The 27958-nt window shown below is 42.4% G+C and overlaps 1 protein-coding gene across 2 annotated transcripts in view; it reads left to right on the top strand.

The window, feature by feature from the left end:
* The window catches only part of pigk (phosphatidylinositol glycan anchor biosynthesis, class K), a 32451-nt gene extending 11122 nt beyond the window's left edge, over positions 1–21329 (top strand). For both annotated transcript variants that reach the window (XM_083990855.1, XM_083990854.1), the window contains exons 10-11: positions 7092–7167; positions 20926–21329. In XM_083990855.1, the coding sequence (XP_083846981.1) occupies positions 7092–7167; positions 20926–21042 (193 nt within the window). In that variant the 3' untranslated portion in view covers positions 21043–21329. The remainder of the gene's footprint in view (positions 1–7091; positions 7168–20925) is intronic.
* Positions 21330–27958: the final 6629 nt, after the last annotated feature.

Below are 27958 nucleotides of genomic sequence, written 5' to 3'. Positions count from 1 at the left end.
TGACATCATTGCTTGATGTAATGGCACAGCTCCATTCAGGTGGTATTGACTGATGCTGTTGCTGAGGCTTTATTTCACACAGCGCTGTGAGGATGAGGGTTTGTCTGCAGGCGGCTGAGTGAGCAGCAGCAGCAGCAGCAGCAGCAGCAGCAGCAGCGGCTGCGTCCGTGTTCGATTCTCTCTGGCGCGACCCTGTGATGGACACGCGTACATGCATCTGATCCCCCCTCCCTCCCCCTCCCTCCCTCCTCCTGGTGTGATGCACAGACTCGACCACTAGATGGCTGCAGTGTCAAACTCTTGAACACCACCTGCTCAGCATTCCCGGCGCCTTGTGACAAATTGTTTGCTTTCTCAGACAGATGCACTAATCCCATAATAAGGACAATCACCGGGAGTTTCCGGGAAAACACACAGCTAATGCACTAAAATGCAAACAGTCCGCCTTATGTTGACTCATTAAGCTGTGGGTAACGAATAGAGTTAGGTGCTCTACAAACAGATGTGGGAGAAATTAAAACTTTATTCACGACTCCCCTCCCCCCACTCCTGTTAATTTCATTAAGCTGGGTTTTAATTGAACCACTGGGAGGTATTATAGTCAAAGAATCTAATGCGGTTGGCTGCTAATTAGTAATTAGAGGCAATTGCCATACCGATTTTAGTCATCGGCTGTTTTGGCCCGAGGCTGGTTAGGCATTGCACACAACTTCCCCTATCACTTTATTATTGATTAAGGCCAACACATTAGGCGGGCTGATCCCCCATGCACCAACAGAAACACAGCGCCAGTGATATTGGGTTTGCTGTTGCCCCAATTCAGTCCTAGAGAGACGTTTTATCTCCAATTCTGATGTAAGAAAGCAGCAATCCCCTGATTCATTTGATGTTTAATGGAGTTAAAGTTTAGTGATGCACCAAAGCTCTGGTAGCATCTCTCTCTATATATAAGAGTGATAAAAAAAAGAAAACACTCTCGTGAAAGTTCAAACATATTAGGGCGACTGATGATTAGTGTTTCTGTAGCTCTATTCAGACAAGATTAATACGACAGGGAGGGGGGCTAATTAAGCATTTGTTGTGCTTCTCATTTTTTTTTTTTTTGCCATGGGCAAATTGCAAGATACAGCGCCAAGAATATTCTGCTGGAAAACCATGACCTTCATCACCACTGGGCTTATCAAATAATGTAGTTTAATGTTTCCATTAATATTAGCATTATTAAATCATTAATGGGTAATTGGATTATTTGCAAAGACCGTTGCAAACTACTCAAATGGCTCTCTGTGCATGCAAGAAGTGGCGTTTGCAAGCTAATTATGTTGCAAGTGTATACTATTCTACATAGGAAGAGTAGAAAGGCTGTTCAGTGACAGATTAGTTGTGACAGAATGGGTTGGAAATGAAATTGAAACAAACTGAATGTTGTTGTCAACAGGAATAGCGTCTAGTTTTAGTTGTCGTGCAAAACTGTGTCTGTACGATGATCGGCAGCAGAAACTCACAGATACATTTTTGAAATACAAAATCTGCCCACCAGGACCTAAATTAGAGGAAAGATCAATAAGTGTGTCAAGATGCAGAAGGTAATTGGATGTAATAGTATTTTTATTATCGCAGGACAGGATTAAAACCACTTACACACAGTGATGAAACATTTAGTCAGTTAATGGAGTAGTGGATTGACAGAAAATTAACTGGCAACTGTTTTATTTGATTAATAATCCATCCATTCACTCATTGATTTAATTAAAGGAACATTTCAAACATTTGCTGCTCCCAGCTTCTGCTTTTCTGTTGTTGTAGTAGGGCGATTTGAATGCATCACTTGAGCCTCTGAGGAATGACAATAGACACTCTTTGTTATCTTTTAATGAGGAAAACTGTTGAGAAAACCCTTTGCCAAACACATCTGGATCATCTCAGAAGGGAGAGAATTGATTTTTATGAGACCTCTGCTGGGATGCCACTCATAAAGTTCAATAATAGCATTTTATTAGACTTGATAATAGGTTGTAGTGAGTTCTGTGTGTCCGCACACACTGAAACTAGCTGTTATTAAATATAGTGCAGCTTTAATCCACTTTTGTCGGCTCGTTTGGCCACTCAGACGAGTGGCGGAGGATATTTGGAGAAGATGGTTTCCTGTGTGTGTGTGTGTGTGTGTGTGTGTGTGTGCGCCGTGTCTCTGTTCCTAATTCTCCGGTTCGTCCTCCTCGGTCGCTCTCACTCCTCTCTTATTGTCTCTTCTCCTCTCTCACATCCCTAAACGGCCATTTTTCCTCAGAACAGGCTCTTCCATTAAGTGGATTGTACTTGATGGAGAGGACATTTTAAAGGATCCCCTCGATCCTCTTCATTATACATCGGCTAAACTGTGTAACGGCACCGCGCAGTTACGTACTTCCAGCGATCGGCGGCGGTTGTTGTCGACCAAACCACGTCACACGACTTCCAGGATAATTACAAAGTGCCAAATTAAAGCTGAGTTCATGTCCCATTCAGTCATAAAGTAAATGTAATCTAATTTGTGACCTGCAGCACTGGATAGTATGTTAAAAAAAACTACTATTGCCATTAGTAGAGCAGATGTTAAAAGGAAATTTGTTTGACCTTAAGATGGCAGCTGGAGACTGGAGCAGCGATACCAGAGCTGGAGGTGGGGAGGTGGAGTCACATCCATTAGAGTCGACTAAGTGGATTGAAAAATCCTCTCCAAAAATCTCTTCATGGAAAACAAAGTGGAAAGTGGTTTGAATTGAATTAGACCTCATGTCTTGTGCTAAGTGGGAGTGGGTGGAAGGAGGAGGGGGTTGGAGAGGTCCAGGGTTGGAAGGGGTGAGGCGTTCGCTGCCCTCGGTGACATGTTTCCAGTGGCGGAGAAGAGCTGTGAGCCCACGGAGGAGCTCAGCAGGAGATCATCCCCCTGCCAGCGAGCTCGGCCTGTTTTCTCCAGTCAGTGTTTCTGTCTGTCAGAGCAGCTTCTGCCCTACCGCACGTACACATGCTGAGAGGAGAGAGGGGCAGAGGGATGGAGGAGTCGAACACAGAGGCAGGAGGAAAGGAAGGAAAACCGAGAGAGGAAAAGAAATGTTGAGCACAAAATAAAACTCAGAGAGAAGAAAAGCGGCAAAATGAAAGAGGAGAACAGGTTGCTTCGCTCAGCCGGTGGTTGGAGACGAGCCACGGCCGCTCACTGGGGGATATGGCCCATTTTTGTCAGCTACAGTCTGACCTGAACTTTCTTTGATTATCCAAAAACAGCCTCCACATGACTGTGACCTTTAGCCGAGACTCCTCTCTCTGACTCTGTATCAGACTGTGATGTTGGAGACAAACAGTCTTTCAGAAACAGAGATATAAGCATATACTGTGTATATACACGGAAGCATACAAGCATTTCAGAGCCCACGGCAACTGTGGCAAGTTGCTGGATCCACACGGATGCAGTGGATAGGTGTAATGTCATTTGACAGTTCAGTTTCTTTCTCTTTTTGAGCTTTTTTTGTCATATGTGTTTTTGTTGAAGCCCTTTCGGAGTTCATAAAGCTGATTCAGTCCAGCAGGAAGCAGAGTAAATCAACCAGAGCTGGACATTTTTCTGTGTTATACTTTTCAAATTCAAACCGCATTTGTGATTCATGCTGATAAGAAAAACCTTGCCTTCGTAGCTTTAAGGAATCAGGCAGGCATTATTCAATATTTTTGCTCTTGTCAATCACCCCTCCAAAAAAAAAGAAAAACAGAAATGGTCTTGTCAGTCTCAATACAGTCCAACCAGCCTGTCTGTTGCTCCCTAAAGCCATTCGTTCCTACCGAGGATTCAAAAATGGGTCACAGATGTTTTGAAAAAGGTTGAATAGTGAACAACAGATTAGCAACACTGGAAACAGCAAAAACCCTGAGACTGGAAACCAGTTACGTAACTTAAATGGTTGAAGTTTGAATATGTCTCGTCTCAACTGAGCTCATCTTTTCATCATCTCTCCTCTGAAGGCTGAGCAGAACTTTGTCTGTACACAACGCTGGTGGTGGTTTATTTATTTATTGGTGTATTTATTTATTTGCCAGGGACAAACCAACACAACAGTATTTAAGAGAAACAGCAATTGAGCCAGAGTTTGCCAGTAAGGCTAATTTTCATCTGCTGTCCCTGGCCAGATGTTAAAGGGATAGTTCAACATTTTGGCAAATTGGCCCATTGCCATAATCGCTATAGTCATAGCAGTAGGTTCGTTACCTTTAATTGTCGGTGCAAGCTGTTTTTAGAACGGTGGAGCAGAGCCGCGAGCTGCTCAGAGCTACGCTATGGAGGCTAATGGGATTTCTTGGTTTCCCTCATCAAACTCATCAAATACACAATCCAACAACTCCACAACGCTCTGGTGGACAAGTTGTGACCTGCACATTCACCACGCTATGAGATAATAACACAACGTTACCAGACAGAGTTGTTTTAGAGGGAAATTCATGCAAAACCGCTGATGCGCGTTCCTGTCGGGGGCAGTTTTTCAACAAGCAGTCTCTGCATTTACCTGTAGAACAACTACAGTAGTTTCAACTTGCATATGAATTTACCTGAGATTCACACATCAACATTGTCCAGTGGAGAGCCTGTGTAATGTTTTCAGAAAACACATTTGTACAAAACATATTCATCAAGTTATCATCTTAATACCTTTAACTTTTCTCACACTAACATAAGGTCCTTTAGTCAGTTAAGTTCTGGTGGCAGATGTAGAAAACTACAACTCCCAAGTACAAACGCATTGCCTCCTCTACAATCCAATGATTTATGTTTCCTTTTGTTGTTTTTGTTCTTTTATGTTTATTTTGACTAAAGTATGCTACGAAGCTCAAGCTTACGACCTGTCACCGTATGAAACAAGACCAGACGTTACAGTGTTTCATTGATCTACCTAATAATAGAGCTGTCACAATCATGACATTTTAGTTTACGATTAATTAATTAATTAATTTGTTTTTTTCCATCACTATTATAGTGTAAGCCTAAACATGGTTTAATAATACATATTAGAGAAGAAGAGAGAAGAGCAACTAATTGGCATTAAACGTATAAATAAAAATTGCATTTTTGTTTGCAACTAACTCCAGGATGCTAATGTCAATAGATGCTCATCGAAATGTGATCGTCGAACATAGAAATTAAGCAGATCAACAGTTTGTGGTGCTCCACTCATGTGGCATTAACCATAGAAGCAGAAGGGGGAGGACCATTGAAACCTCAAACGTTGGACATATGACATTTCTGTTGGTTTCATCCAGCTGTTTTTATACAGATGAATGGAAACGGTTTTAATGGTTATGCAAAATGATAGCAGTCAGCTCAAATAATTGCAATCAGGCGATTATGAAATACTTGTGACAGGCCTATTACCTAATGTTGATTAATACAGACTGACTCAGGTTCATTGTTCTGCTTGAGGAGAAACTGCAGTCCAGATTTGCTGTTATTCAAAGCCTTTAGTTGGATCTCCTTCTTGTGTCTGTGCACATATTGACCATATAAAACTCTCTTTCTTTGTCCTACATTAAATTACGTTTTGTACCTGGGCAGAATTCTTCCCTTTTTGTGGATTCAGGTGATTTCAGTGCCACACGGCAAAAGTCAACATTGGCTCTCTCTTTATAGTCAAAGTTTAATTCGTGTTTCCTTTGTGCATAAACTTGTAAAGAGCAACCAGGAGAGCAGGGGTGGGTGTGAATGAGACGCTGTGGAGAGCTGATGTCGGCTGTGCAGCATCAACAACAACAACAAAACTTTATCTGAGGTTGTTTACAAATTGAACACCAACAAACCCTCATGTGAGTGTTGAAGTTGAACCTGCAGCTCCTTTTAACATTCAGTGATCGCGGCATTGATGATGGTGTAAAAGAAAAACTAACTGAAGAGCAGAGAGTACTGTGGGAAAGACGGAGGAGGCCGGGGAGTTTGCAGCTTTCATAACGCTGGAAAGATACTTTTTTAAAGCCCCAGTCTGTAACTTATTTGGCTTTTTATTAGCAAAAATCAAACATGTCTTTCATAAATACGTATTTCACTGAAGTCGAATCACACCCGCATACAAATGAAAGCTTTCTCGTACTTTAAAATGAGTTGTTACAAGTCGTTACAAATACATACTGTAAGTGGGCGACGCACCGAACCGAGGCGGCCATGTTGCATCGCCATTTTTTACGTTCAGTGGCAGCGTGACTGTAGGTAACCACGGAAACTGAGCGGAGCTGTGGGCTCGGCCTGTTAAAACTGTCACCACTGTGTAGTGTGAGGAAGGACGGAGGCACTGGTGTTGCATTCAGGTGCAGTCAGGCAGACGGCCGTTGGCAAACCAACCGGATGTCATTTTACTCCACGAGAGAAAGACGGTAAAACGTGGGTCAGGTTAACAATACGACATCACCATGACAACATATTGTCACGCCTGTATTGTTTTGCCTCGTGCTGGCGGATCACTTGTTTACATAGACGCTTGTTTATCCTGTTACATGCAGCGTCTGTTGTCTGTCTGACGTCTGCCCGATTTCACATGAATGCAACATCCAAGAATACGTTCCGATACGCATCCGCACCGCTAGATGGGGGGGAATTCCTACATATTATACCTTTTAAGTTGTTTTACTTCAAATTTTAAACATATTTTTTAAATATATTTTTCATTTTCATTTATTGCATGTTGTCTTGAAGAGCTTCCTCTGGCGTGATCAGCAGTGGATCCATCCATGAACAGGATGATTCTGACTGTCATTGTTCCTCAGGATGATTTCTGTTTTCATTCATTAAGCAGAAACAAAAAAAATTGGTTCATTTGCATCAATTTGCACTGCATATCATTGACTTGGCCCTGAAACAATATGTCAATCACACACACACACACCTGCTGCACACACACTCACACGCTGCCAACAGAGACTCTGGAGTCGGTTCCTCTTCCTGACGGCTTTTCTTCATCACTGAGTAATGGTGTCTCACACAACAAAAGGTTAATGTTTCCAATGTGCAGTTTACTTACTTCAGATAAATGCTAAAAGACGTCTGTTTTGTCTCTCTCTTTGTGTGTGTTGTTTTTCAGTGCTATGAATGGAGAGCTACAAGGAGAGGTGCACTCATATGTGGACCAGCTGCCAGTGTCTGAGATCATTCATCAGGTAAGAGACCAAAAAAAAACAAAAAACACCCAAGGACAGGTGAGAACGACATGGCCCAGGCTGGTTTAATCCGTGCAGCTCTGACATCGGCTCCTCCTCATGATAAAAAACAGAGTTTTCACATTTTCTCATATTTTTTTGTGTCATTGACATTCACAGCCATTTATTTTTAAGGCGCCGGTGTTTTCATTATTTTTGAAGCGTGTCCATGCTCACCTGCTTTTTTTTTTTTTTTTTTTTGGAAAGTTATGTACAACATCCGCCGACAGATGTCTTTGTGCCGTTTCTATGGTGACTGCTGTAGGTGTGAAATGCGAGTGCCTCCCGGTCTCGGTGTGTAGGGGCCCACCGTGAAATCCGGCTGAATGGATAGGCGTGATTGTGGCGAGGAATTGTGCATTCACACCTCATTCTCGAATGGATAGTGGCTCTCAGGTGGCCGACCTTCACAAATGAACACCTATTCCTACTTATTCCGCCTTGTGCTCTGCATTCAGAGCAGCTCGTCTGGTGGTCCTATATCACACTCGTAAGATTTTCTATGACGAGCCTGTTAAAAGTGCTGTTTCTACACCCACCTTTTCAACTTGTGCAACAAAGTCACATTTAATCTCTGCCACAGGCAAAAGCAGTCATTATTGTTGCTTACATTCGGGATCTAGCCTCGGAGAAACTACTTTAAAATACAGAGAGTACACGCATTAATATGTAATATAACTTCTACACAGTGTTATCTAATATCCCTGCAATAGCTGCTAAATTTGTGAAATTTATGGTAATGATGTCTTTTTTTTTTTGCTATAGTGTGGATATATGTTTATTAAATGCAGAGCTTGAAGTTCTCCACCACTGTACCGTGGTTTAGACCTGAGACCTGAGTCGCTGTAGAGCGGAGAATAAATAATTAAATGTGTACAAATAACATTCTTGGGTATTACAGCTGGAAGATGCTCTATATCTATCTATACCTTGTCTTGAACAATTAGACCTTCTCTCTTAATAAGACCTTTATTTATACTTCAGCTCATTGAAGTGTCATTAATGCATGTGACCTTGTTACTTTGAAAAAGCTGTGCATTAATGAATAGTCTATTGGTTTTTGTTCTTATAACATCATAGCAATAGTTTTGAACTAATTCATCAGTTTTTTGACAGCAGAGGCCTTTTATGCTGTTTGAGGAGAGTAGCGCAGATACAAGTGTTGTCTCTTTTGAGAGTTTGAAAGACGGATGTATAGGACAGGTTTTATTCTTTAGTGCTGTGAAAGTTGTGTCTGAACTTGGATATAACTATCAGACTGTGGTTTCTGACTGAGATAACGCATTTTTCTTCCATTTGGACCCTGTGAGTTAAAGAGGAACTATGCAAGTCCGGTCGCTTTTCCACTGTTTTGCTAACCCTCCTCCCGGCCATGTGCTTTTGTTTACGGCGAAGCCAGCGAGAAAGCAATCAATAGAGCAGTAGATAACGTTATATTTCATACATGATGTTACCATGTGTACATTTGTGTAGTTTAATCTGTCATAAACTAGAGATTACGGGTTACAGGGCGCGTTTAAGTGACATCTTGCAAGGTTGGTTTTCAGCCAAGAGACGCAAGAAGTGACAGGCACGTGGAAGGCAGAGAGCCTCCATTCTCCCTCGTGACAAGTTAAGCCATTTATTAAACCATCACAATTACTCCAAAGCTGTTTAATTAAGGTAAAAATGTAGCATAGTTAAGCTAAAAATCCTGCATAGTTCCTCTTTAAAAGGAAAGGATTCACATTGAGAAATGATTAGATCTGGTGTTGTGTCTCTGAAATAGTGTCACAGCTGTCACATGTCCGACATGTTTTAAGCCAGTGTTGGTCGGTTGTGAGCTGGGCCACTGATCACTAGTCCTGATCCAAAGTCATCTGGTGGTCTGGCTTTCATCTTTGCATCATACCAATGCTATAATGCAGACCTTGTGTGGGCTCACAGTGCAATGTCTTGGTGCTTGGACTCGTGCAACTCACCGTATGACCAGGGTGTCTAGCTCAGTTACACAAGGGGCCAAAATTTCAAACACAAAGTATGTTGCGGGTCAAACATGGAAAATGTATTGTGATTTCAGAAAAAATAATAAAAATAATGTTTTTTTCCTATGCCATTTTGTCCCGATACTTGACCTCTTGGCTGCAAGTTCATGTATGTTTGGAGTTCGGTCCTGAGCTGAGTGGAGGTGTGCATCAGTGAGACTGAGAGCACATCTGTGTGCTGATTTGTTGTCAACAGAGCAGACAGAGCTTGCCGGTGCTTCTCAGTCTATTTCTCGTTCATGACCGTACGGTAGCTGTTGCAGTGTGCTATGGGATTTGTAGTGTGAGTAGTGTGAGCGCTACACTGGCAGACCGTTAATAATAGAAATCTGAAATTTTCTCATGGGCCACACAAAATGTATTGCAGGCCAGATCTGGCCAGTTTGACATGTGAGGTATAAGGAGTAGTACTAAATATAATAGTCAGAAAACCCACCACCAACATCTATTGGTGAAAACAGCTTGTCCACCCACCACAAATCTTGAGTTTACCCCGCTCATCGTTAATTACATTTTAATGAGTGTGGTCAAACGGTTGAGTCGTGACTGGTTTTAAAGGTTGTATAACCAGTGTCAGGTTTACTAACATGAGCTGGTCGTTGGAGTGTGCTTCAGCAGCACTACACCTTAGCTTGTAACACCAGGAGAAGACCAGTCACAGTCAGTCGGTCAGAAAGGTCGTACTGGTCAAACTTCTCTGTGGCAGTGGGATAATTCAGTCCTCACACTGGAGATTTGTTGTACATTTTTAAAGCTAAATGGGAACGACTCTTCCCTCGCTCAGTATAAATTAGCCTTTGCCTTAGGTGCACTGACTAGACCTCATCACCTTGCCGTCCCTCCAAAGAATTGTTATTTCAGATAATAGCAAAAAAGTGGGCTGTTTAAATGTGGTATTTGTTTTAGGAAAGAAGATGTGACACTTGGCTTGATTTCAGCTACTGGGGTTTGGCATCAGTTAAAGTCCAAGTGTCACATCAATAGCTCTGAGACTTTAAAAGTCAAAGCAGAGGGTCAGAGCAGCTGCTTGTTTCCAGTCCACTTTTCCAAACAGAGGAAAGATATATAGATATCATGGCTCTATCTGATATATAAGCGAGAGACAGACGCTTCAAATGAAACTGCAAAAAAAACAAAAAAAAACTGAGGTGTTTGATTAGGTCAGATCTGTCAAAGGAGAGTTGACGCTGCAGACGTTTGATTTGAAAATGATTTTTGTCGTCTGTTTGTTGTTGGATACTAAACTATTGGTGTTGATTGCAAAGGTCATATCGAGCTGAACTGAGTAAGTGATGAAAAATGAAATAAAAAATAAAATAAAATAAATCAGAAAACTCCTCGGGTCTCCTCGTGTCGTTGCCGACTGACATCGACTTCACTGTGAGCACAGAAGTCGCAGTCATTTGGTCCCAGAGAAACGAAGCCGACCACAGGTCTCAGCCCCGTCAGACGCTTATTGAGTATCGTGATGGAAACAGAAGGGGGTCTCCACACCCAGCGGCACTCTGGGAAATTAGCTGGGTGACTGTTTCAGAGTCCGAGCACAACGCAGGCTGGTTTCAGATCTGCTGCTTCCACGAAGAGAGAGAGGGCCCCCATAAACTGTGTCTATAATTGTTCAATATGTAGAAGCAATGGCACTGCTGGAAGCATGAACACACACACACAAACACACGCACACACTGCTAAGCCTCTGCCGTCTGCTACTTGGCTTCATATCTTGGCTCAATCTTTTGTCTTTTTCTTTTTTTTCCCCTTCCCTCCACCGCTCCCCTGTCTATTCATCTTCATACATCTTTTTTTTGCCGTTGTTTCTCTCTGTCTTTTTAAATGCACCCACACGTACGACGCACAAACACACTCGTCAACCCGGCGACCCCTGCCAGAGATTTCGATTATCGGCTCGCGCTCCTGCTGGGTTGAAGATGGGAGTCCTGATAGACTGAGTCATCTCGGCTCCCCCTCACTATACTCCATCTGGACCGCAGCAGAATGACCAATGTCCATCAAGTCTATTGACGGCTCGCCCTGTTTTTGATTAGCTGTCATATTGGATGCAGCGCTCCAAGGTGGAGATATGAGATTTATATGGTGGCGCCCCCTTCGCCGTCTGAAGGGCTCGATGCGATCGTATCTCTTTAAGATTTGATCATCTGAGTCGTCTGAAGCTGATTTCAGTTGCGCCATACACCAGAAAATAAATAAATAAAACGAATCTCACTCACTCTGTTCTATCTTCTAAGAAAAAACATTTTTCAATTTGCCTCCAGCCCGGCCGACGCCTTGTAAATAAAGTCGTCAGAGTGAGTGACAGTGGGTATATAAGGCTGTGCTGCGTGGCGTCTGTAGACAAACTTCCTCCCTTTTGTTGTGTACGTGGATGTGAGGAGTTGATTAATGCCCTGTCACTGTTGGCAGTTGTCTAGCTGCTGGTGACAGGGTGAGTCCCCTCTTCCTGCCACCTTCTGTTTCCAACCTCACACGTCTCATCACGTCGCCAAAGCCTAATCACAATATGTTCAGTTCTGGAAATAACGAGAAGGAGCTCTCTCTATTTTCTTTTCTTTTTACTCTTGTGTATTTTTTTGTTTTTTTTCCCCCCTCGTCCCTCGCTGCTGTGAGTCCTGGTCTCTGGCGTCAAATTGTTATTTGTTCTTTTTCCAGCTTGACGCCACACCATATGGCTCCGGAGAATCGAAAATGGAAACAGTGAAAATTAATGCTTTCCCTCCCTCCCATCGCCCGCCAAATCCCCTGTTTCCCCCCCCTCACTCAGGCTGCGACAATGACTCTTATCAAAAGTAGATGTTGTGGATTGTGCGGATCACAGGGCCAGACCCAGTCGGACAAGCTCCCTCCATTTAATCAAATATCAATTAGAATTAGCTCTGCCGCTCTATAATATTTTCTCTAAAGGCAAAACATGCCTTTATGGGAGAATAATCATCCCATCCCGGCTCTTGCTGAGGTGTTTGAATGTCAAGGCAGCACAGTGCAGCGTCCCGGCAGCCGGGTACAATAGCTGCTGCTCTGTCACCCGTCTTCTGCACAACGTGAATTTGCAGCAGTTTTGACCTTGGGAGCACTCGTGTTTGGCCGGGCGTTTCAGACCTCCCTCAACGGCCATTAGCGTCCCCCCATGGCCATGTTAATTAGCACCGATCAATCAGATGGGTAGCCCTTAATTGATTTTACCGGTGAATTGAATACGCAACACAAAGTGTGTGTAATGGAGGCAGAGCTGCTCGAGTGTAGGTCCCTGTCCTTGGCCTTGGTGGGATGTGAATGCTGCCGTCATGTGAAGGTCGGCACAAGCTTCATCTTCTTTCTGCTCAGCTGTTCCAATATTTTTTTTTTTTGACTCATTCATGCTTTTCTTTGTCAGGAGAAGATTCATTCTTTTTATTCAGCATCAGAAACTCATGTGTTGGCCAGCAGATAACACACATTTCCTGTGTGTTTTCGCCCAGATAAAGTATGCATCTATCTATCAAACTTTAAAGTAATGATGACATGCATGCATATTACATTCTGGGCTGTATCAGTCATTTAATCAGTTGATTGATGAAGAATTCATTTTCTACAATACGATAACAATCGATACGTTTATGACTCAATCTAAAATGATAATTTCCCCTCATTCTGGTCTCATTTATCAAGCTAGAATTTCAAACATGTTCTATGTTCTTCTAAAATGATGGTAACATTTGGGAGGTTTGGTTTTTGGTTTAATAAAAACAAGCTATTTGAAGATGCAGCCTTGAACTTACAGTACGACTAACACCATTGTACACTAAGTCACAGTATCAGCTGATAACTTATTGGACAAATGTGTCTCACAGGAGCCAAGGTGGTGTAATTCAGTGGTGAAAAACAGCAAAAGTATCTCAAAATGTATTGAATATTTTTTTTTCCAAACTAAAGTTCAGTGTAGAACATGTGCAGCTGCTTCCTGCTGTGTGTTTTTGTTTGAAATTTCTTTTTTTTTTTTGGATAAACCTCTTGAGATGAATCATCTTGTTTTCGAGGGGGTCCAAACATACAGACAAACATGAACTCATCGTACAAACAAAGGACAAACCACAGTTAACATAACGGCATTGGACCAAAAGGCCACAATGGCCAACACTGAGACTGAGATAACGGTGTATATAATGATTACTATCAATTCACCAAATCAAAAATAACATGCATCTTCAATGAAACAGGAGCAGCTTTTACAGCATTTAGACACAGTGTCAACATTGTCAGAGTGATGACAAGTTTGTTTTTTCATGTGTAAAACATATTTAAGAGACACTTTATTAAAAACCTGCTTTTTATGTAAAAAATAATGTAATCGGTGTTGCTATATGGCCAGGTGCAATATCCAAAACACCAACATTTTGGGTCTTGTTGGCACCATAAACATTGTGGTGCTGATCCAAAGCCCTGCAAAAAATTACAACTTAATTTTCAAAAACTTTCATTGAAAATTAAAACCATGCAGACCGAAACCACAACACAACAACTTCTGATGAGAATACAAATATGCACATTGTTCAGCTCCATTGAAAAACATTGGCTGACAAAACTCCATCAGTCCTATAGATCCTACTGTATGTTCGGTTAATCACAAAAAAAGCGACAAATTCTTATGCAGTGAAAACATTTATTATAAGACGGGTTGTATTTATGACTTTTCACTTTAAAAAAAGAAAAGAAAAATCGTTTTGCTCATGCGACTGTATCGCCCTCTCTCCTCTGTGCCTCTTTCCTAATGTTTTTCTCCTCACTCCCCTCTTGACATATGCTCCTCTCTCTCTGCCGGCTCTGCTGACGTGGCTTCCTGTCACAGTCGATCCATCTCCCCCTGCTCTTCCTTACCCCGGGGACTTGGGCTTTACACACATGCATGCACACACGCACGCACGCACGCACACACATGCATATACACAGTCGCAGTAGCAGTCACGCATACCTCTTCCTACCATTGTCACAGAGGTCAACTGCCCCCGATGGCCATAAGCTCCCAGTCTCCTCTTATGAACATTTGCAGCCGAGCTCTGCCTCATCCTCCAGGTGTTTCTCTCTCTTTCTCAGCTCCTCCCCTCGTCTTTCTGCCGACCACTTTGTCACCACGGTCGATTGCTGAAAGTGTCCCAACTCAGATTTAGTTACGTAATGCTCGATTTAAAGGCTTGTGGAGTGAAGTAGCAGCAGAAAAAGAAAAAGAAAAAATGAACACTGAGTTTAGGATTTGGGACACGTTTGTGTTTTGAGATCAGTGGCCATGTCCTGGTTGTCAGACCGTTCGTATGATTATATCAGCGTCTCCATGTAGGACAGATCTCTGCTGTGATGGCTCTGTGTCCTTTTGACACGGGACGACATGGAGATCGACAGCTCAAGCGTGCTGGGATTTGGGTCTGAAGCCTCTGCTTCGACAAAAGCAAGAAGAACAAATCTCACACATTTCAGGATTGACTGACATTCGAAATGATGACGGGAAACGGGTTCTTTAACAATGGCTGCAAAATGTGCTCGTTATGTAAAACGAAATGTTTTGATTGTACCAGAGGAGTACGTCTGGAGGAAACAGTGTTAGACCGGGCTGTGCTCCCTGATCTTCTGTCTGCTCTGTGATAGAAAGATGCACATAGAAAGAATATTTGAAAGGCAGAGCGGTAACCTGTCGCTCACTTGGATTCACAGATGAACTGATTGGTTTTTGTTTTGGCCTCTCTAGTGTGATTCCTCAGGAGTTCCTTGGTGTTTCACCGTTGTAGGTCGAGGTCAGTGTCTTATTGATTTGACCTGCAGGAGCTCAGCCTCTTCACTTCCCTCTCTCTGGATAACAATCAGGACAGAGCACCTCCTGTTTCTCCTGCTGTTGCACCGTCTATCTGTCCTCTGTACTTCACTGCAGTAATGATCTCTGAGTTGAAGACAGCAGCAGCTTTCACACTGAAGTTATTAACCAGAATCAGACACGTCGGTATTGTTAGGAGTTCCATTTAGAAAAGTAGCTCATGAAAAGTTGCACTACCCTATATAAAGCTCCATATGCTTTGTCACACAAGGCCAAGGTTAATTCAGATATAGTGGAAAAGCAGCAACATAAAATATTGGATGATTTGTACAAGCAGAGCACTAAGTCTTGTTCCAGACAGACCTTTAGTTTGTGTCAGAGATGTAGCTTATTCAGTGCAGTGAGGCCTCTGTTTGAACCTGAATTGTCACATATATAAAGAAAAAGAAGAAAAACAAAACAAAGAACACATACACAAATCAAAACAGGACAGAAACAAAAACACAGCATGCTAAAAAAAAATGAATAAATAAATTCAAAAGTCCAAAATCATACTCTTGCGATCCATTACACAGATCAAGCTCAAAACAAACTTAAGACTCCCTGTGGCACAACCAATATGAAAACAGAAACAAGAACCCTGCCCACCCACCTGTAAATTAAAGGGATAGTTCAACATTTTGGCAAATTGGTCCATTAGCACCATTTAGCAGTAGGTTTGTTACCTTTAATTGTCAGTGCAAGCTATTTTTAGAACGGCGGAGCAGAGCCACAAGCTGCTCAGAGCTACGCTACGGAGGCTCATGGGATTTCTTGGTTTACCTCATCAAACTCATCAAATACACAATCCAACAACAAAACGCTCTGGTGGACAAGTTGTGACCTGCACATTCACGCTATGAGATAATAACAGAACGTTATGAGACAGAGTTGTTTTAGAGGCAAATACAGAGACTGCTTGATGAAAGACAGCCCCCAACAGGAACGAGCATCAGCAGTTTTGCATGAATTTACCTCTAAAACAACTCTGTCTGGTAACGTTCTGTTATCTCATAGCGTGGTGAATGTGCAGGTCACAACTTGTCCACCAGAGTGTTTTGGAGTTGTTGGATTGTGTATTTGATGAGTTTGATGAGGGAAACCAAGAAATCCCATGAGCCTCCGTATCGTAGCTCTGAGCAGCTCGCAGCTCTGCTCCGCCGTTCTAAAAATAACTTGCACCGACAATTAAGGGAACGAACCTACTACTAAGACTATAGTGATTATGGCAATGGGCCAATTTGCTAAAATGTTGAACTATCCCTTTAAGACTCCTTGTGGCACAACCAATATGAAAACAGAAACAAGAACCCTGCCCACCCACCTGCACATTAATACATTCATATAAAATATTCATAATGTTCACTGAACAAAACAAAACATGTATATTCAAAACAGTGTCCACAGTGTATCGTCAGCCCCCAGTGAAATACTTTCTGCCTTTAAGACAACCTGTCAAAGCCTTCCATCCCATAAACCACTTTGCAGTCAAATGTCCTTCACAAACATTTCATTTCCTCTCACTATTATTATTCTGTGTGAAGCCTCTCAAATGTGCTTTAAGTATGTGAAGCATTTTCCTGTATCACTGAATAACAGACATGTGATGGTATTCATGGAGTCAAAAACCGCCTGAGTAGGACTGTGTGGGTGTGGTTTGATCAGACTTGATTAGCCGTTGCCTAGCAACACAAGGAAACGAGCCCACATGCGTTACCAGAACCTGATTCATAATGTATAATCCTGATTGATGTGTGGAAGTACCTTACATCAATTTTCTCCAACTCCATCCTGCTCACAGGAAAAAAAGGTCCAACTCTGTCACACCAAAAAAAAACAAAAAAAAACTAAAGTTCACAAAAGACTCCATTATAAATGATTTTTCTATAAAGTGATTGGAGAAATCGGCTGTCAGGGCCTTTAACACGGTGCCGCTGTTTTTGGACTAAGTGCTTGACTTTGATGTGCTGCTAACCAGACCAGAATCTGTCGTCTGAGACGTTTCCTTTTGTTTCCATCGCTCCCATAAAAGCACTGTTGGGAAAATCAGACGAGGTGTTGTTGTCGTTGTTGTTCGCTGTCTGTTGAAACTCTTTTAGACTTTTAGACACAGCGCATCCAGACAATACTCACACCCCTTCGCTTTTTATTTTCACATTTTGTCATGCTGCTGCAGCACCCCGTCCTTAACCACTCCTACATCATTTTATTTTCACTTTGTCATTATTGGTGAATGTGAAGACTGACAAGGAGGGAAAACACAGTAGAATATAATATAATAAGATATAAAATGGAGAAAAGTGAAGGGTTGTGAAGACTTTCTGAATGCAGTGTGTAGAAAAGTCACATTTCACAACCCCATAACTCCTGTACTCCTGGATATTACTGCAGTCTTTTTTTTTTTTTTTTTTTATTCTTTCAGCCGTGGTTATTGTTGGATGTTGCTGGCGGATGATAAATGAATGCAAGCTGAATATAATAATTACAATACGCCGTGTGAATGCATCTTTTAAATGAGAAGCTCTTTGCTTTGGACCTCCAGCCTTGACTCTCTCCTTTAAGCCCCCGGAGCTCTGGGCCGGTGTCAACTCCAAAAGGCCTCACTGTCTCTCGCTTTAGCATTCTGGCAGGCTGCGGCGCTCTATTGATTTGACTTGATTGAGCTGTTAAATAAATTTAGAGTCAGACGTAATCCAATTTTACTCCCTGTCCTCACTCTTTCTACATTAGAAATTGGCAGCGTTGTCACGTAACCAGGAGTTTGGATTGAAAAGACAGCCTTGAGAGGACGGCTGCCCTGCACACAGAAGGTTGCACAGTGGCCACGAGTGCACAGACACACACTGTTCCTGAAATTATTAACGTTTTTTTTTTTTTCTTTTTTGGTGCATTAGTTACCAGGAGCTTTTGCACTAATAAGAAATTACAGTCATTTTCAGCTGTCAAAGCAATTGATGGTTATTATTCCAAGAGATGTGTTATCTTGCCGGTTCTAATGCTTTTCCATGATTACAATCAGGTGCAGCGTGTTATTTTAAGACCTGCTGTATAATATGGCGGGTCAAGTTCATCATCAGCCCCTCTCCACACGCTGAGATAATGCCGCTCCGTGTAGCCGGAGGGGAATTATCGCCAGGCACTGAACAGCCTGTTTGAACCGCAGCCATTGTGGAGCTTTGATTTGATTGGCTGGAGGACAGAGACTATACAGTGGTCAACTGGGACAAAACAAAACTGAATATAACTGAGGTGTTAAAGTGTTACAGTTTCAGCCAGTGGAAGCTTTTAGCTGCCAGAGACACATTTTACCGGCATTTGGAGCTCAGTGGGTGGTAATTTCACCACACACTACTACACGCATATTATTATTATTTTTATTATTATTATTAACACACTCTTTTCTACAGTACGTGCCCGGCTTTTATTTTTGTCTTTGCAATCACAGAAAACCGAGTCTAACTGTAGCTACTTATGCCAATTCAGCAGTTATCACTTTTCTGAAAAAGTGAAATCCAGCAAAAATATCAGACGTCCACTCGAGTTGTACGGATGAATTTATGTAGAAAATTTCAAGGCAATTAGACAGTTTGAGCTCTGAGATGCCACGATTCATCAGGATTAAATCTACTACTGCTCTTCTCTATCGGCACTGCAAATATCTTATTAAACACATACTCTGGTTATTTTATAGTCACTCAAGCTAAATGAGAGATACTCTGGTATTGAATCTCTCAGGTACAGGCACAAACGTAGTAGGAGCATAGTAGGAGCACTAAGAGTTTTTCTCATTGTGGTGATGATATTTCTGGTATCTGGTATCAATATGTAAATTATTAAACGGGAATTTCAGTTTTTTACAATAAGGACCTTATTTCTCATTTACTCACCCAGATAACTTTGGCGTCATTACGAGTCCTTCTGACGAAATTAGATCCAGCCAGAGTAGACTTGGAGTCATTTGGAGTTCTGAGCGGGCCCGGCCGGTCCGAACAACCCAAATACAGTGGGAAAAATAAGTATTGAACACGTCAACAGACTTGCATGGTGAGCATGCATAGAGGCCATGGCGGTTAAATGCGTTATTCATTGTTTTTTTTGTTTTTTTTTATAACCGTACCTGCTAATTGCAGGTCTGTCTAAAGCTCTGTCAGTCTCCTTGACTCTTGGACGACTCTTCTTAGTTTTCTTTTGACTCTTTCAGAAATCTTGTGAGGACCTGGTCACATCTGTAACCGATGCCATCGGTTTGTTCTGCAACATCAGTTTCTGAAGGTCTAGAGAAGCTCTTTGCTTTTCCCCGTCATGAGACGCCTCTTGTGTGACACCTTGGTGATGAGAAACCTTTTTATAGGCGTCAACTGGACTAAACCAGCTGATATTACTTGATATGGATGACTTTCTAAATACTGACAGACTCCAGCTGCTTTCTTGACTTTCCAAACCTTTTTGCACCTCCTCCTTTTCTTCATGTGTCCAATACTTTAACACTTTAATTATTACACATTACTTAATTTATGGACATAAATGTTTGGATTTCTTTGTATGTGTGCATTACTTGGGTTGTGCCCGACATCTGGTGAAAATTTCATGTCAGTAGCCTTATTAGAAATATATTTTCTGAGAAAAATGTTGACGCATTCAATACTTATTTTCCCTGCTGTGTATACTGTACTGTACAAATTCAGGGTCGGGCCACAGGCTCCCCCCCTTTTTTTCATTTTGTTTCGACCAAGAATTAATGCTCACGAGTCCGGCCTCGTCGTGTCCGGGCTTCAACACCAACTTTTTAATTTTTCAGAGAGGTTTTCTACATTCACAAGAACTTGCACAGAAAATCGACTCGGTTTCTAATTGAGACAGACTTTTTTATTTACTCAAACCTGTAGCCAGACCTCAGTCTATTTGAGACTTCATCTTTATGGTATTGCAGGTTATAGATTACACAGGTACCTTCACACCTGTGGCCTGTCGGTCTGACTCATCCAGCTCCTGCTGCAGTGTGTTGATGAGCTCGAGAGGGAGGAAATATACACTGGGAAGAGTTGAGACAGAGAGAGACAGAGACGTCTGTGGAGCTGTGGTGCAGCAGCTTTTCCTGTCCTGTGTGACGGTGTACCATTGTGCGTGTATAGTTTATGACTCAGGCAGACTTGGAGTGCGCACTGTGTGTTCATCCTCTTTGCCAAGTCTTGGGGTTTTGGCTTTAGGGGATGCCTTTTCTGCCTAGTGATTTCCCGTCTGGATAATGACAGCTTGTATAGCGACGGATAACAGAAATCTCTTAAGTGCGTCCTCACAGCCTATCTGTAGCTTTGTCGCCAGCGGAGGAGTTAGGAAGATTTTTTAGAGGTTAAATCTCATCTCTTCGCAGAATATTGCCGCCGCATTAGCATATAAATGTGCTCCTTGTGAGATGCATGTTTAATATGGGCGAGATTTAAAAGTATAATCATACACAAAGTGATGATGTGGCAGTGAATGGGACAACACGAGACAGGGGAGGTGTACTGATGAGCTTTACCACCCGCTTTTTTTTTTTTCTTTTTTTATTTGTGCGAACCTTTGTGTTAGTGTGTTTGTGTGTGTGTATGTGTGCATGAAACAACAGATAGTGTACATAAAGTGTTTGTAGAGATAAAGTGAGCCTATGTGTGACTCTGCGTCTGCCTGCCTGCCTGTGTGAATGACAGAACAATCAGCCGTGGCCTCAACAGGAGAAATATACACACTATTACTAACCTGCAATCTCTCCCTCCTCCCCTCCATCCGCCCCCGCTCTCCTCCCTCCCTCCCTCCCCCCGCCACCGCACCACCCGATCCCGCTCTCGCCTTACCTCGCCTCACCCCCCCCTCCCCTCCCCACAGAAACCAAAGCAGAGAGACTGGCATCCTCCTGATGGCTTCATCCTGGGCCTGTGGACTCTGATCCTCCTGGTGTTTTTCAAGACCTACGGCATGAAGCACCTCAAACACATCTTCTGAGTGAACGCTGCAGGACACCTGAGGACTCGAAGCTGCAGACCAAACCAGACCAGACCAGACCAGACCAGGAGCTTGTTTTTTTGTTTTTCTTTCTTTTTTTTCTTACTGAAGATGGAAGGTGCAGCTTATTTTCCTGGAAATGGAAAAGACGATGAAGGCACCACACACTGCTCGTCCAGATACTGTGATGCTGTTGGTTTTTCCTCTTTTAACTTTGGGGATGATTGCTCTCTATGGATGAAATGTAAACAGTTGCGTGTGTATTATTTCATTTGTAACAAAGAAGACGGGACAAATACTTCAAAGTGGTGCATCAAATATGCAAAGCCCTTTCCTGTGCATGGGCACTTCCACTCCAGTAGCGGCACTGCTGCTGCTGCTGCTGCTGTTGTTATTTGCGAAACCAGTTTTCTTCTCTGTGTCTTTTTGAAAAACACTGAAACTTATTTATTTTTTGTGTCGAAAGTTCTGTTTTTTTCCAACCATAGCATAATCGAGTTGATTTGGTTATAAATGCACTGAATTGAGTCTGCAGATAAGAATTTAATTTATTTTCGAGTGCGCGCTGCTCTGCATATTTCAGCGGCAGTGCCTCTTTCTTTTTTCTTTTTTTTTTTTTGTCTAAGTGCTACTCAGAACATCCGCTCGGTCAGAAAAAGGGAAATGTGGGATGAGGGCAGGCTGATTGGCTGTGAGAGCGGCGCGGAGAGATTACTATTTAATGTCTCCCCTGTCCATATACATTACACCCCTTGACCGTCATATCACGCTCGTGAAGGATAACAATCGCACATAATCCCATCTCGTGTGATGGACCCATCCACTTTCCCATTCACCAAATTGCCCTCCCTGTGGAAACATCCATTAGCTCCCCAGCCTTGTACTCTGCTGATTGTATTCTGGGTGATGGACAGCTATTTCCCCGGCCATTCTGCGTCTCGCGCTACAGCGGCGATAAGTGAGTGATAACCTAGTAAGCTGCCGGCTGTCCCAAATGAATCTCGTCTATACGGGGACGTGTTTTCTACCCCCACTCCTTTTTTTCCCCTTCTTCTTCTTCTTCCTCCTCCCTCTGCCTTTCTCTCCATCTGCAACCACTCTGCATTAGGCTCATTGTTGAAGGTGGGAGTGACTGATGCTCAAAACATTTGAATTGAACCGCCGGTAGTTTATCTTTGCTCCGTGGCAACGCGGCCCACCCATCAGGTGCGCACTGCCACTCTCCTTGGAGTCTAAAGAGGGAAAATAGATGGAGCCAGAAATGAAAGCATAAGTATCGGAAAGGCAGCTGCTGCGTCAGCCGCCCATGTATGTACCTTTTTTTCTTATACATTATTTATGCAACACTTATTCCCCCCTCTTTTCTCACTTCCTGTAATTCCATTCCTCCTTTAAGAGACTGGAAGCACATTTTATTTCCTCAATTGGTCGGATTTTTGATGCTAAGATTAAAGATGAAACGCAGAATCAAAAGGAATACATTTGTCTTTAACTACCTTTCCTCTCTCTCTTTTTTTTTTTTGAAACGATATTGAGCTTCCTTAATTACTCTGTAATGCTGTTTAAAGTCGAGATCTGCTTTTACACTTACATCCTTGAAGGTATGCCTGGCAGAGCTGATAGTCTAATCTTACTTTATACCACAAAGACACCCTTGAAATCGGTGCCGCTCGAGTTGACTTACACACCTGCTCTGTTGTTCTCTTACTGGAAACATTTCAAACAATTTTTAAAAGCAGTTTCCCCCTCCTCATCCTCCCCTCCTCTTCCCCTCCTCCCCCTTTCTTTCCACTCTTGTATTTCAAAAATAATACACAGCCACAAATGGGTTCAAGCCTCAGTATACAGCAGCGTATATACCAACCAGGCTGGCAGCAGATATACAATAAAATTAAAGCCAGCCTATCTCAGATGGGTTTGTTTGTTCTTAAACCCACTTCAAAATTGACTTCATCTCCTTTGAGCCCCCCCCTCCTCCTCCCCCTCCCCCTCTCACCGCCCTCGCTTCAACTTTGGCTCCGGCAGACGGAGTTGAAGACGCTCCACCTTGCGGCGTGTTGATAGACTCTTCCTGTCTGCTCTGTCGCTATGGTTTCTTTACGATAATGGAGATCAGTGTCTGTCATCCTGCACACCTGACTGAGACGGAGAGGAACCAGTCACAGGACGATATTAGAGCAGCAGTCTCCACCGAGGGGGGAGGAGGGGGAGGGGGAGAGTCAGGCAGGATGATCTGAATATGTCACACAGGTTGTTCAAACGCGTACCCGGTGTGTGTATCTTTTTAGAAGAGCAGCGTCGACTTTAGCCCCATGTGGCAGCTTGCTAAATTTAATGATTTACGCACAAACACACACACATGGCGTGTTTGGTGACAGCGTGTGCGCCTGACAGGTTGTCCAATTTCCATGGAAACTCTGGATTTCCCACCGCTCGACTGTCAACGAGCCTTTGTAACGTCGATCAATTACCCCGAAATGATAACAGTAATTTTAGCAGTCGCAGATTTTAACGCTCATCTGTAACAATACAGTAGCTGTGGCATAAAGTCACACTCAGCTGCACTTTGCTTTTTTTTATCAGCTTTTTTTATTTAACATCTGGTTTTTTTTTTAGAGTTTGAGTGAGACGACCAAAATAAATGAATGTGGTAGAAACTCACATTCTGACTTTGGGCACGAAGCCCAGTAATAAATATGAACAGCTTCCCCATCTCTGTCCAGATTGCTTTGTTTGAGATTCATTCATTTATGCAAAGTCGATTTCACGCCAAGTGTAAACTAAGAAAGCAGAGAAGAATTCAAACAGAGGGCTGCGTGATATAAGCGACATCTGTATGGTACATTTTCGGAAATCTTTTTTTTTTTTATACGTTTAGAGCCGGTGAGGAAGATGAAGATGAAATCTGATGAGACCCGAGTTCTGTTTTTTGACTCTGGAGACGGGAGCTTTAGTGACAGCCGATCTTTTTCACCAGCTGTTGTTTCCGAGGTGAAGAATGAGCTGTCTGTCCCGACAACGTGTCCTTGAAGTGCTCACAAGAAAATGGAAATGTGAGCATGCGATTCCCAACAACCGACTGAAGAAGATCTTGTAACACGACCGAAAGCTCCAGAATATTTATGTGTTTTTTTTCTACTTTTTTCACGCTCTACTATTTGTTCAAGTCCTAATTTGTTCTTCAACACATTAGTGTGTGTCATCATGTCATACTCACATAAACAATCATTCTGTTAACTGGTGGATTAAGTTGGTTTTTCAGCTTCTTTCAAACGTTGAAGCTTCTTTCAGCTTCAACGTTTTCAGATTTTGCCTGTTTTATGTGGATGTGAACTGGGTAAGTTTTGGTTTTCTAAAATGAATCTCTTTTGCACTGTGGGTTTATTTGTTATTACTTACTAATGAGATGTTAAAAAGTGTGAAGACAAAAGCCTTTTGTGTATGCTGGAATTAAAAGAAAAGTTTTTAAGTAAGTGGGTAAATGTTGGGAGGTGCACTGTTGAACTACCAACTGAATGTGTAGTGTTGGTCGACACCATCAGACCTGTAGCGATCACGATGCTGTGCTGTGTGGAAACTCATTGAGTTGACCTTAGCAAAAAATTTTAATTTAATAATTTAATCCTTTTAATCCATGCGTCTACTATTTTTTGTCTTGTCTGGGTGCAGAATACTGTTGGGAAGTGCTAAGAAAAGTGACATTATAATAAACAATTAAATACCAAATTGTCCAAACTGTTTTCTTTTTCATCATATTTTAATGCTTTTGAGTGATTTTTTATTTTTTATTAAATTGCATTTCATGTGGAATTAAAAATCTAGCATTATTGAACTCTGCAGGTATCTTGTTTATAAACCAAACAATTTGTACTTTAATCAAAACAATATCTCGAAATACCTTTACTGCGGCAGTTTTTTCATCGTTAACCATCAATAATGTTATTTAAAATGAATTTTGATTTACCAAGTCAAAAAAACACAGCGATCGGCCGCAACATTAAAACCAATTACCTGTTGTAATGTTGTGGCACATTGGTGTATAATGAGCCATCAGTTCTCCTCAATGCATATTAAGTACAGTTTATTGATCTGGTAAAGGCTAAGCTGTCTTAATAATTGAAGCGTTGATGACTCTCCGCTGAATACTTGCTTTCCCCTTCATCTTCTCGATCTTTATATTCCCTTTGCCTTCAGGTGATGAGGCAGTAGTGTTGTTTTTTTTTTCAAACACAAATACACAAAATGCCCCTGCGCTCAGTGAAGGATGTGGTCGGGGATCTATTTGCAGCTCCGGGGAGTAATGAGGAGACCTTGTAGCTCTGCCTGTCTTTCATTATTATTTCAGTATGACACGGCCTGATGTCGCGAGCAGACAGAGACCAGAGATTGAAAGGCAAAACTGAAAGCTGCCATCAGTGGAGGGTGAAGGTGAGTCACCGGCCTCCCATCCTCCATGCTTCATATCCGTATCTGCTGCTGCTGCTGCTGCTGCTGCTGCTGCTGCTTACAAATACAGAGGAAGCTCATTTTATGACTCACTGTCATTCATTTGTTATTGGTAAAAATAGAAACGGTTCCAACGCAAGAGTCCTGAAAAAAATTACTTTATTGAGTGGAATGACATTTTCCATTATGTGCGAAAAACAAAGACAAGAAAACAGATCAACATCGGCGCTGACACGACCAATTAGTCGAGGAACAGAAAACTAATCAGCAGCGAAACGTGATTAATTGCTGTATGATATTTTGGGAGATGCTAATTCTTGCCAAGATTTAGATGTCTGAACTGATGCCGCTGTCAAGTCTGTACAGTAAATATGTGACCCCACCAACACTTTACACACAAACTGAGCCATAAAAAAACATCTAGTTGTCCTACTTTTGGATAATGTGTCATTTCTAACTTTACATTTTGACTGCACTGACGTGAAAGAAGCATCTGTGTTTTTCATTTCATTCTCCTGGCAAGAAAGTGAAGTACTATTCCCCAATATGTCGAACAATGCCTTTAAGGTATTTATCGAGGAGAAAACGTCAAGTGTTTTCTGGTTTCACCTTGAGAAATGTTAAGGATTTACTGCTATTCTCCGTAAAGTGAATGATTTGGCGTTTGGGAAATGTTAATTTGAAAATGTCACCTTGGTCTCTGGGTGCTTGTGATGAGCATTTCTTCGCTGTTTTCTGACATTTTAAAGACCTTAATGATGAATCGAGAGCGAAAATAATGAGCAATTGCAGCCCCTAAGTAACACACTGTGATTCAGTACAGAGTTAATTAGGCAGGAACTCTTGCTAATAAATACAATTGCACACAGCCTTTTCGCAGATGAGTCAGCATCTCTGGAAAACACACATCCACACACACACATCCACACACACACACACACACACATACATCTCGGGTCTGTGCGACAGTACAAAGTCAGCAGCTCTGAGGAACCAGGCGACGTACAGTGTAGCACCACTCCTGCAGCTGCTGGAGTGTGAAAAGCGTTCGTGTGCTCGTCACAGAGGAAACAGCACCTCTGTATCTGAGCCACAGCATCTGTCCGCTCGTTACTCACATTAGAGCCGAGGGCAAAAAAAACAAAAAACAAACCTCAAACCAACAGGGACTTATAACCGGGACGTATCATTAAACTAACCACCACTTCCTCCTGACTGACACCTGGTTCTTATTCAAGGAGACGGAGCAGAAAGGACAGAGTGAGGACTTTACATGTAGCATATACTCCCATGGAAATGATAGGGGTGCACATGAAACACAATCGAGAGACTGACAGATCACATACTCATCATTTTAACAAAAAAAAAAGAAAGAAACAAAAAACCTGGTCGTCTTCCAAACGGTCTAATTCTCAGGCGAGGTGATTCAGACTCACACAGGCGGCAGCAGATGAACATAGTGGGATGGATGCAGCTGCAGCGTCCCCTGCTCTCGATCTTAATCTCCCACTTGTCTTGTGTGACATGGCTGTGCATTTACATGGAAATCCAGCTTGTAGCTATATAAATCGCACTATTAACTGGTGACAGGAGCCGACGAAGCCGTATGATACATATGAATGAATTATTGTGTGTGTATGCAGGGGGGGATCTCTGAACCAGGAACAGCTGCAAAGTTTAACTTGTGTGACCCCTTTAGTTGTCTTTTTTTCAACGTGCACGTCTGACACACAGTGTAGAAGTCAGGAAAGTGATTTACACTACACGCCTCCTTTTCAGGAGGTGACGCAGGAGTCTGAATAATTTCATCAAAACTGACCTCAATCTTAAAAAAAAAAAAAAAAACCTCAGAAGAATAAGACGTCTGAGCAGTGATCATAATTTCAAATGGCCAAATTTAAACCGGGGCTGCGCTATTATTACGATTCAGCACACACTCTCTCTCCGCAGCAGCAGCATTACATGGTGAGATTATGAGCATTGTAATGGTATTTTTTTCTTTTCAATGGGCTGTAAGCAGTGGATCCTGTGTAGAGCCTTCATCCAGCAGAGGCTTTGTGGAGAGCCCAACGTGTGTCCCCTGTGATTCCTCTGGTAAACATATGCACACACACACTCACTCTCTCCCTCACACACATGTGCACAAAGACCAGGAGGATCAACAGTAAGACACTGCATGCATTGAAAAGTGGAGTGTGTGACAGCGTTGCCTTCTCCTATAATCTCACTTTACAGGGGTTTCTTCATAAAAGGATGTAGTACTGGTTCGGCGCAGTAAACAAAACACTCTGCTGGAGCCGGAGAGATGTTTTCCAAACTAAATGTCCAGCAGGATCAACAAGAGTCAGTCTTCATCTGTGGTACGGTAACACGTGTTCATGCCTACTTCATGTTAAGGGTCTAGCTACCCTGTCCTCAGTCCTTTCTCAACATGAATCTCTACTCATTTCGTCTTGGCCTGCAGCACCGG

This window comes from Trachurus trachurus, assembly GCF_905171665.1.
Source record: "Trachurus trachurus genome assembly, chromosome: 17".
NCBI lineage: Eukaryota > Metazoa > Chordata > Actinopteri > Carangiformes > Carangidae > Trachurus > Trachurus trachurus.
This window is presented reverse-complemented; position numbering and strand designations above follow the sequence as displayed.